At 31.4% G+C, this 11,002-nt stretch overlaps 1 protein-coding gene across 1 annotated transcript in view; it reads right to left on the reverse strand.

The window, feature by feature from the left end:
• The window catches only part of LOC111030657 (guanylate cyclase soluble subunit beta-1), a 35,041-nt gene extending 24,392 nt beyond the window's left edge, over nt 1–10,649 (reverse strand). The window contains exons 1-12 of the mRNA XM_022310273.1: nt 10,551–10,649; nt 10,160–10,233; nt 9,952–10,052; nt 9,193–9,311; nt 8,971–9,126; nt 8,706–8,859; nt 7,949–8,106; nt 7,696–7,827; nt 7,501–7,583; nt 7,205–7,375; nt 4,598–4,835; nt 395–532 (exon numbers count right to left, since the gene is read on the reverse strand). Coding sequence (XP_022165965.1) covers nt 395–532; nt 4,598–4,835; nt 7,205–7,375; nt 7,501–7,583; nt 7,696–7,827; nt 7,949–8,106; nt 8,706–8,859; nt 8,971–9,126; nt 9,193–9,311; nt 9,952–10,052; nt 10,160–10,233; nt 10,551–10,553 — 1,527 coding nt within the window. The 5' untranslated portion in view covers nt 10,554–10,649. The remainder of the gene's footprint in view (nt 1–394; nt 533–4,597; nt 4,836–7,204; nt 7,376–7,500; nt 7,584–7,695; nt 7,828–7,948; nt 8,107–8,705; nt 8,860–8,970; nt 9,127–9,192; nt 9,312–9,951; nt 10,053–10,159; nt 10,234–10,550) is intronic.
• Nucleotides 10,650–11,002: the final 353 nt, after the last annotated feature.

The raw sequence follows: 11,002 nt of genomic DNA on the forward strand, positions 1-11,002 counted from the left end.
ACTTTTATCTTTACTATAATTAATAACAATTAATAACTTAGAAACTACTCGACACTTGTTCAAATTTTTAATTGAGTATATCAGCATTTTTAAAATAAAGGTTCACTTGATAATTTGCAGTAAAAAAGAGGGTAGTTATTTGAAAAACAGAAGTTTATATCAATGCGGAACACTCTTTAGTAGTACACAAAATATCAAGAATGTGAAAATATGTGGTCTTATAAGTTATAAGTATATATTATTTAAAAATTAAAAAAAAATCAACATTTTAATAAATTAATTATTAAAGATTAATAATTTAGAAGATCATGCTCGGTGAAGCACCCTATGTATAATACTATAATTGGCATTGTGCACTCCACGCGATTTGGAGACACTTTTACAGAGTACTTACAACGGGCACACCGTCCACTACGACAGTATGACTGAGGTCCATCATATCCAAAGCCAGCCGAGCAATGCACCGGACATGCTCTTCACAAGGTTCAGGAAGTCCGCTGACCGCCATGTATTTGTCGCCGACAGTCTCCACCTGTGTACACAAATATAATCGTAGATTAATGCTGGGTCGCATGAACAATCACTAAACATTTATTGATTCAATTGCGAGCTAATGGTCGCTTAAACATGATTAAGTGGCCCATGATTGGTCCATTAAATTGTATTGTACCATTCAATTAATTAATTTTCCGTGCAACCCGGTCTAAATATTCTAAGTATATTTAACCTATGGTAAAGTATAAGCCACTCTCGGTTTCTGCAGCAAATACACATTTGTATTATTATATTGTCTGTTGTTGATTTTTCCTGGTATGGCGCGACCTCTTACATTTTAGTACTATTAAAATGTATGTTTTTGAAAATGTCAATTTCGAGAAACCTATATGTATAGCTCCTATCTATTCTTACATGGAAAGCTATGAGTCATGGTAATAAATAGGGCCCGGATTTTTATGAAAATGCATATTCTTCTACATTTGACGTATAATAATTCTGATTAAATATCTTGACGTTTCGTAAAACGTAGATTCTACTGTTAATTTTTAATTTTGCATATTTTTGCATATTTGCATCAAAATGCATAATAATTGCATATTTCGGGGTAATTACATAAAATGTGCATATTTAATAAATACTTGTGGCTTGGCGTGGCGCGTTGGCTGCTACCAGTCGCGGAATACGATAAAATATTTTAAATTTTTCTCGAAGTTTGATATACATGCCGATTTTTCCCGATCGTCGACGTTCCTGACAAATATAATTCGACCGAATAAAACAAAATATTGTCACAGACGCCGCTCCTTATATGGTAAAATCTGGACATGCGCTTAAAGTATTTTATCCTAAACTAATCCATATTACTTGCATGGCCCATGGGCTTCATAGATTATCAGAAGCTATTAGGGATAAATTCTCAAATGTTGATTTGTTGATATCTAACACAAAAAAAGTTTTTTTAAAAGCACCTAGTCGTGTAGGTACTTTTAAAGAAAAATGTCCAAACTTAAGTTTACCCCCACAACCTATTATTACCCGATGGGGAACGTGGCTTGATGCCGCGTTTTATTATGGTAAAAATTTTGACAAAGTCAAAGAAGTTATCAACACATTTAACCCAAATGATGCAAAGTCTATTCAAAATGCACAACAATTATTTAATGATAACTCGATCAAAAATGAACTTTCGATAATTCTATCAAATTTCCAATGTATAACAGACACTATTACGTGTCTAGAAAAATCTGGTGTCAATCTTGGAAAAAGTCTAGAATTGGTTCAAAATGTAGAAAATAAATTGAGTGAAGGAGGACGAGGTATTGAATTTGCTAAAGTTAAGCTATCGGAAGTATTATCAAAAAATCCCGGATTATCACAAATAAAAAAAATTTCTGAAATTATAAGTGGAGAAATAAGAAACGACGATGAAGACCTAGCAGAGTTGTCACCAGAAGATATTTCTTGTTTCAAATACGCACCAATTGTGTCAGCAGATGTGGAAAGAAGTTTTTCGAAATACAAGGTAATGCTACGCGACAATCGCAGAAGTTTTCAATTTGATAATTTAAAAGCACATTTTGTTACATCATGTTGGTACTCATTCAATAATTAATACAAATTGTTATTCTTTATACATATTTTAAAAAATAATATTTAAATTGTATTTTTTTTTCACTTAATACCATATTTTTAAATTTTTTTTTTAAATTTTTGCATAAAAATCCGGGCCCTAGTAATAAAATATGTTAAACTTATAATTTGATTTGTCCCTTATTTATAAGAACCATTTAAAATATAACCTTTTTTATATTTGTCAAATATATGAATATTACTGTTCGTAGTTATTCAGTAAACCAATATTATACTGGCTACTTCTGATCTAGACAATTAATATTTGATAACTATTTTTTTTAAATGAAATACTTTGTACTCAACGTAAATTGTAAGAAATAGACTAATTAATAAAATTAATTGTAAGCAGTTTACGCAAATTTAGTCCAATACTGTACTAACACCTAACCATTTGTTTTAAAAAAAATTATTTAAAATGATTAATAAGCTATACCTACACCATAATGTCCTTGATCCGGAAAGTTTTTAAAGATTGAAGAGTAAAAAGTTTTTTTTTATATCCGGGTATCATACGAAAACTATATTGAAAGTTGTAACTAACTTTTACATTTTGTTTTCGAACTAATTTTAAACATATATACTTCCTGAAATACAGAGAGACATTTAAAATAAAAAATTGTTTTTCTTTTTAAAAGTTTTTAAGAAATTGAAGATAATTTTATGATATTCATTGAAAATATAATTTATTTATTTCTCTCATAACTTGGTAAGACAAACGTTTATTTTTCTCTTGTATTTTGGATGCTTACACGTGAATTATTATTATATATTAACGGGAAAAATGATATTTTATTCAATGTTTAGAAAGTACTTTGGTAACTAATTTATTTAAGTGGAACTTTAGTATTCAATACTTATAGAAATTATAGATTGTTTGAATTTATTTATTATATTATATTTCATGAGGTTAAAAAATGCAATAATATATTTACTGTATAAGTATACAAATATCAAATGCATAATATTATTGAATTCTTGCACAAACTTCATAATAATACTGAATTCATTTGTCTATGAAAATACTCGTATATATTCTTTTCTTCGATAAAGATATTTTATTAAGTCGTATGTTTATTCACGTATTTGAATATTCTTTTTTTGCAATTGTTTATTATTAGGCAGTAAATAAAGACCTTGTAGTTTAAAAAGTTTATTTACTGTATACAATATACATTATCTATAAGGTTCACCATCAGTTTAATACCACAAGATGCGAAACTTCTATTTATTAAAACGGATGGTTTTGAAAAACTTTTTCGAGTTTTTATTTTACTCTTAAAGAAAAGAAATGTTACCAAATCTTATATGGTATATGAACTGTGTACGATAATTCCTGAAGAATTGATTATACACTTTTTATATGTTATCTTTTTTTTTATTATTTACCAGCCTTTATTATTTTTTTTTTCAGAATAAACCGTGATATTCGAATATTGTAAGTATATATTTCATATTTTATCTTTGTGCCCAATGTTGGCCGTTGATTTCCGACCGGCCATATAATATTATCTTCCCCGAGGTTTAACGGATTTACTGCATTTATTATATTTATATACCTACGCGTTTCAATATAAACACAAAATATTTTCTAGAAAAATGCATTTTTAGCGGCAATTTTTTGTTTTTGTTCGTGGTAAGCCGTCCGTGCCGTAGACGCTGCACTATCGAGCGAATTATTCTCTTCGTCATACACCACGAATTACGGTAATAATAATATCGTCGGGGCCATTCGACGTGTTTCCGATATAGATTTTCAATCGATCGAATCCGCGACGGTATCGTTCACCGTTGCGGATTATATGTATTTTACGCTAACATTGGCGTATACGCGTATCCGGAGTGGATGACCGTTTCGTAAAATACATTTTATTCAGGGCAGTTCACCCTCAACCATGTTCGCTTCCCTCCCAGTTTATCCTTATGTATATTGCATAACACTAATGTTCGATTCAAGTCTTTGGGATTTGTAACTTTGTAAGTTAACTTAAATACTGTAATTCAAATTGCTCAGAAATTCGTTACGAATATCATTACGAATCTAATTGAAAATATGGTGTGTAGTTGAAAGCTCCAATCACCAAAATAAATGGGTAATAATATAGTTTGATTTATAATAGTATTTTATTGTCAAAGGATAAATTATGCATGTTAGATGCGAGGGTGAATCGCCCTGTATATAGACGTCGTACTATATGCACACGATTGACGGCCGGAAGTAAATTTTGATCTGAGATCGATCGGCTGTGCTCTTGGAAAAGTGTGACTATTATTGTATTTGACTGGATACAGATACACGCCGAGTAGGACTCACCGTTTCTGCCTCTAGGGTGGGGGGGTCTGGAGTGGAGGGAGCGTGAAAGGAGGGTCGTCGGATAGGTTAAAGCCTAGGTGAGTATTTTCTTTATTTTTGATCTCATGATATTATAACCGCGCATCGGCAGTAAGCGGAATATAGCATAATTCATACCTTGTAGACGTTTGGATTTTTCTTCGGGTCGGTGAGCACGTCGAAAGCCGTGTAGAGCTGGTTGAGCATCCGGACGATTTTCATGGCGCCTTTCGAGTCCGCGTGACCGGCACAATAGTCGCTGAAGCCCACTATGCCGGAAAACAGCAGTGTCACGCACTCGAACCTTTTCGGCGGAACCGGCCGCTTATGCCGAAGCTCTGTTGCCACGCTGATCGGCAGCACGGAGTACAGCAGCCTAAAACGATACGGAGCATCGTAGGAGATAACCACACGGGTATAAATTATACATTTTTAAGTAGCTCCACCTGCGGTCCACTGTTTCGAGGTGAAGCAGACGAGGGTTCGATTTAATAAAATACATAATATTTCATTTTCTTAGAAATAAACACGCACTATCTGATTACAGTTAATCATCATCGTGGTTAAAATTAAAATATCAAAACAATAAACTGTTCCTGTGATAACCCAAAAAAGAGGTTAATGTGATGTATCTTCATTTTTTTTCTCTCAGTTAAGCTTGGTTCATTTATGGTCCATTTTTTTTAGCTTTTAAGTTTAAGACGATAGATACATAAAATACGAATATAAACTGTTCCCTGAAATCCCCTTTTATTTTTGGTTTCCATTAATGGATAACGGTTGAAATTTAAAAAGATTATTTAATATTAAATTGTAAGTATAGTAGTGCCTATTGGAGTACATAAATACGACGGTTCGCAACGTTATTAAGACGATGCGATCGACGTGAATGTTTATTCCGTTTTGTGCTCAGCCACAGTTGTGTTGTAAAATAATTCGTGTTTCAGACCCTATGTATGTAGGATGTGTGTGTGTGTGTGTGTGTGTGTGTGTGTGTGTGTGTGTGTGTGTGTGTGTATGTGTGTGTCTATTATATATATATAAAGTAGCCTACGGGGGCGATTTGCGACGAGAAAAGCTTTGTGAGCCAAACCGAAGATTGCAATCCGAGAAAGGGGAAGAAAAAAGTTAACAACAACGGCTTTAGTGCTATTATTTAGATTAAATTCGATTTTGGCATAATATTCCACCGAAACTACTACAATATACGAATTGGTATAATACTATTTTTAAGGCTGAAAGAGGTTCTGATCAGGACCAACTATGTTTTCATAAAGACTTATAAAGCGATAGGTATTTCATTTTGTTTATAAATTTATAAATATTGAAATTTACCTATAATAAATTATTAATACCTACACATTATAATACGTATAACGGTTATATTATTATTATTTAAATATTGCATGTTCAAAAATCTAAAAAAAAAAAAATATTTTGAAATGTTTCACCATTTGTGTGACACGATTACACGAGCCGTGTAAGGTTGACACCACTGTTCTATACCCATTATATAATATTATACAGTCAATATAATATAATATGTTATTATGTTGGAATCTTACAAGTTACAAACTATATTTATTTGGCGCCCATGAAGAATGCGGTAAAAAGTAAAAAGACTATTCATAAAACATTTAGGTAATCTAGATTGTTTTTGGTGACCAACAACTATTATAATACAAATCAAAGAAACTCGGTTAGACCGCAATAATTCCAGAGAAGAAAACAAAACAAAAAATTTAATTTAAAAGAAAAATCTTGGTACACATTTCATCGCTTTCGGTTGGAATTTTTAATATGGGAAATTTAACTTTTTCGTATCAAATAAATCTTATTCATTTTAAAATTCTACAAATTGCTTAACAGGTAGTTAAAAGTTAAAACCTACGAAAAATTAATTTTTATTTTATGTTCAACCCGCTACGATCGGACTCTTTAAATAATAAATTAACAAAACTAATTAAATGCTATGTATAAACTTAATAGCTTATGAACTTATTACAAAATGTCGAGATAAATCTGAGAATTTAAATGTAAAAAACATTCGATTATTTTAATGCAGATTAGACAGCACCGTCAAATTTCATTAATAATTATATTTTGAAGATATTTTTCTTAGTCCAGAATAGTTGTATTTCTTGTTGAATTTGCATCAAACTTTTATAAATACAATTTTATAGGCACGTACATTTTATGTAAAAGGATTTCATTCTATTTTTATGACATAACTACTTTATAACTTTGTATACAAAAATTATTTTTATAAATAATTATGACACTTCGTTTTCATATCTGTAGCTTTCTCGCATCACTCTGTGTGTATACAACGTAGTAAACAAATTGTTATCAATTTTATCAATCAATATTTTATTGATCGATTAAAACTATTTTAGACACGTAGCATACCTACCTAAATAAGTGATTTTCATCAAACCCGAAACGTATAACTATAAACTACGAGTAATATAATAATATATTTTCTTTCCAAATATAACTACATACTATTTTGTTTTAATAATTATAGTTTATACTTTGTACATGCCTGAAATATTTCGATACATTTTCATTACGACGCTATTGAGCAAGATTGATTTGGATATCGAATGAATTATATTTTTATTTTATGCATTTTTTATGTTTGTTTTTAATTTTTGGCAATCCGTTTAATTATAAGCAAACACGTATCGCCGAAGGTACACAACTTGGGTTTTTTCATTTCGAGGATTAGCTGTATTGGACTACCTGTCGGTTTTTTGTTTTTCGCTCTCCAGCTCTCTATAAGTCTGCTGGAGCTTGTCCGTTAAAAATTCCAAATCCATAGTCAGTTTGAAATCAGCTTCAAATTGTTCAGACATCAACACCAAATCCCTAGTGGCATCGTGCAAAGGTATATCGCTGATGTACAGTCCCCGTCTGGGACAAACAAACAAAATAAACACTGTCAATAATTTATAGCTCAATTATCTAACCTAACCTAACGAAATTCCATTCAATCAAAATATAAACTTATTAATAGGTATAAATGTGTTTGTATTAACTTGGTAAGATCGTCTAGATTCACGACGCTCGGATAACACAAAAACAACATTAGATCTGTTTCCGGCACATACAGCATTTGGCCCTGCAAAAGAAACGTAATTTTTAACCGTGGTAATATTTTCAAACCGACAGTTTATTTAAACGCATGCAGTCTATATAAAGGTTCAGAACGATTGGATCTATTGATTATTTACTTTAAGGCGCAGAGATATAGAACAACCGTCGTTGGAGTCGCCGTTCATAATTCCCGGTTTTGTGTTAAGAACGTACACGGTGTTTATGTGCGCTAGAATGTTGTCGAATGTCAATTCCAAATGAGGTCTTACCTGCCCAACCGAGTCAACATTAATAATAATTATTTATTATGCTTGGGTGTATGTTTGTGTGTGTATGTGTGTATGTGTGTGTGTTGTGTGTGTCTGCGTGTGTGTGAGTATTAACACCTACGGGGTATAAGATTTGTGTTAATTTGCATGGTTCTGGCCCTTGTACCATGGGTATTACTCTGGTGATCGTGCAACCGGTTTGAAGGACGTTCAAGTCTCTGTCGAACATCAGATGGAATGGGAACACATGGCAAAACGTGGCTGGACTAATTTTCGGTTCTACAAAAATATAGCAAAGTCGTTACATTATATACGCTTGTGATGTCGTTTCGCAACGCACTAATAATAATAATAATATTTATGTTTATATATATATATATTTATACATGTGTACTTCAATTTATCAAAAATAAGAACTATCCCATGTTCCGGTTGATAAAGCTATTATAACTGATATTTTATATTTTTTTTAAAAAAGTATGTATACGTTCATACGTATTTTTAATTAATTGAAACACGGATATGATAATTTTTATTTTTAAATTGGATTTCATTGGGTTTAATCTACTTATATAAACTGTAACGTTAGTAGAATTAAAAATACTTATATATTATATTATACTATCATAAAACCTATGGAAAACTTTACTTAGACAAAATACAAATTTATTGATGTAACAAATGGTAACTGTCAACGATTTAAATCTTACATTAAAAAAAACAAAAATTGTTAGATGTATTTTTTTAAACTCAGGTAAAACCTAAAACAGCATATTATAGTATGGTAAGTACGATTTGAATATTTAGCCGATTTAGACGCCGAAACAGTATACTATATTTTTTTTATAATTAGAAATACAAATATTTTTGGTGATGACCTTGCGATAGTGTCTCAACTTCAGCTGTTTGATCGCTTTGACGTTGCCCCTTGGTATTCTTATCGGTTATTAAGAACTGCACATGATCACATTCCTCTTTAGTTTGTAATATCTCAACTTCCACCTCGGTGTTATGAAGTTTACTGGCGACGGTCTACAAGACACACAAATACACACAAAATATATGTTATATCACTATATAAGACCACGACACATTCACTATGTCGTTTCGTTATTGTCGGTCGTAAAATATTGTTTTTACAACCTTAACAATGCCGATGACAATGTACTCCAACCCGGGACGGTCGGAATAGTAATGCAAGACGAGGGCGCCATCCTCGGTCCTTTCTGTGCACCGGAAAGACGGTGCTCTCATGCCCGGATACAGTGTACCCAAGTGATCGTGCAAAGCGTCCAGATTCTACAAAAAACAGTGGTGATAACAGTTATCGTATTGTGCTAAGGATGTAACTCGAACAATGCGTACTTGAAGAAAGTCCCGGGGTGTGGCTCCAAGCACCTGTAGGATTTTATCGTAACCGGAGTCCTGGCAAAACTCGAAAAACATCTTTCCGAACAGTTCTAATATACTACTGGCGGGCAGTTCTAATGCATATAAATAAAAGAAATTATATAAGACTCTAAATCGTGGCTCATTAACATAATTCAAACATACATTTCATGAGGTCTTTTTTTATTTTTATGAACAGTGTAAAAGTTAAACGAGTCCCGTGGATAATATTTTTATACACACTTTTTTCAAAATTGAATTCTATAATAAATATGAATGTATTTCTATATTATATTCACTTCCTTAACGCAGCGTAAAAAATGCCGTAGGTACCTTATATTGTTTATTTATTTAAATTGCTTTACATTAAAGAGCCTATGTATATGATCGCCGTATATTGAGTTTATACCTCGCATAATCGAACATTTTTTTTTATTAAAACTAAAAATATCTATTTTTCAATCATATATTTTACATAACTTAATTGTATTGAATAATCCGAATTATTACATTCTTATATGTCATTGGATGATTTCAATATATGGTAAATGAAATAAACAAAAGTAGGCTTAGTTAAAAAAAAATCAAATGAAACATAAATACCTATATTGTTTTGGTTTTTTTTAGTAGATTAGAGTGCCTACCTAATAGTACACGTATTTATTTTTTAACCACATTAGCTTCCGTGATAAAATTTCAGTAAACCAAGACCTATTGAAACCTAATTATATTTACCTAGAATTTGTGCGGCCGACGACACCAAATTGTATGTGATTTCGTCATCATAAATTTGTCTGACCAAAAACTGACCATCCATTGTAACCTCCGCATCTTTTCTGTAAGCATGCGATATAAAAAGTGTTTACAAAATTATTAAAACAAATAATTAATAATCTACTGAATTCCACGTTTTAATTACTAATAATATTATTTTAATACTCACTTGATTTTTTCCCACGTCTCTTCGCCAAATGTTTTCAACACAAGCAGCTCTAAAGCGTAATTCACGAATCCGTACTAAAATATAATATAAAATGAATAAGAAGATGTATAAAAATATGTGTTTAAATAAATGCACAACCACATGGTGCACGCACACTAACATGCATCAATTTAATTGACAATTGTTTTAAAATAATTAATGCCCCATCAGACTATTTAATTTTCATGATTAATAGTAATATTGAGACAAACCCGTAAATCGCGATAATATTTCAAAATGAATATATTATAATGTTCACATATCATTAAAAAAAAATATTATAGTCTTCATATACTCTTGCGATATTTTTTTTATTAACAGATTTTGTGTCTGCAAAAATCTTGGTACTTACCATTTTGATTTTGTGTGTTTTTAAAATCTCGCCCAAAGATCGACAATTCCCAGACGGACCGGAGTGAAACACATACGTGCTGTTTTGTTGGCCGAGCGTACACTGACGAGGGGTACGAACATCGATTCATTGGCGCGCAGTTACCGTCACTAGATGGCGTTAGCCAGGGTGGCTTCACAATAAAAATAATAATAACAACATTGTTACGATATTGTTATTATTCCAAGTGTAGTAGTAGACAATCGAAATATCGTACCAAACCGTGTATTTAAAAAAAAAAATGTCTTATGATTTTGTAATAATTATAAATCGTTAATATTATTAAGACAAACGTAAAATATTTCATCTTGTATAAAATAAATTAAATACAGCACTCAGGTACATTTAATAACTAATTAATAATACATTATTATACAGGTATAATAGGAGCTTAGGACCAAATATGTATTATA

Source organism: Myzus persicae, unplaced genomic scaffold (assembly GCF_001856785.1).
Source record: "Myzus persicae strain clone G006 unplaced genomic scaffold, MPER_G0061.0, whole genome shotgun sequence".
NCBI classification, from domain to species: Eukaryota; Metazoa; Arthropoda; class Insecta; order Hemiptera; family Aphididae; genus Myzus; species Myzus persicae.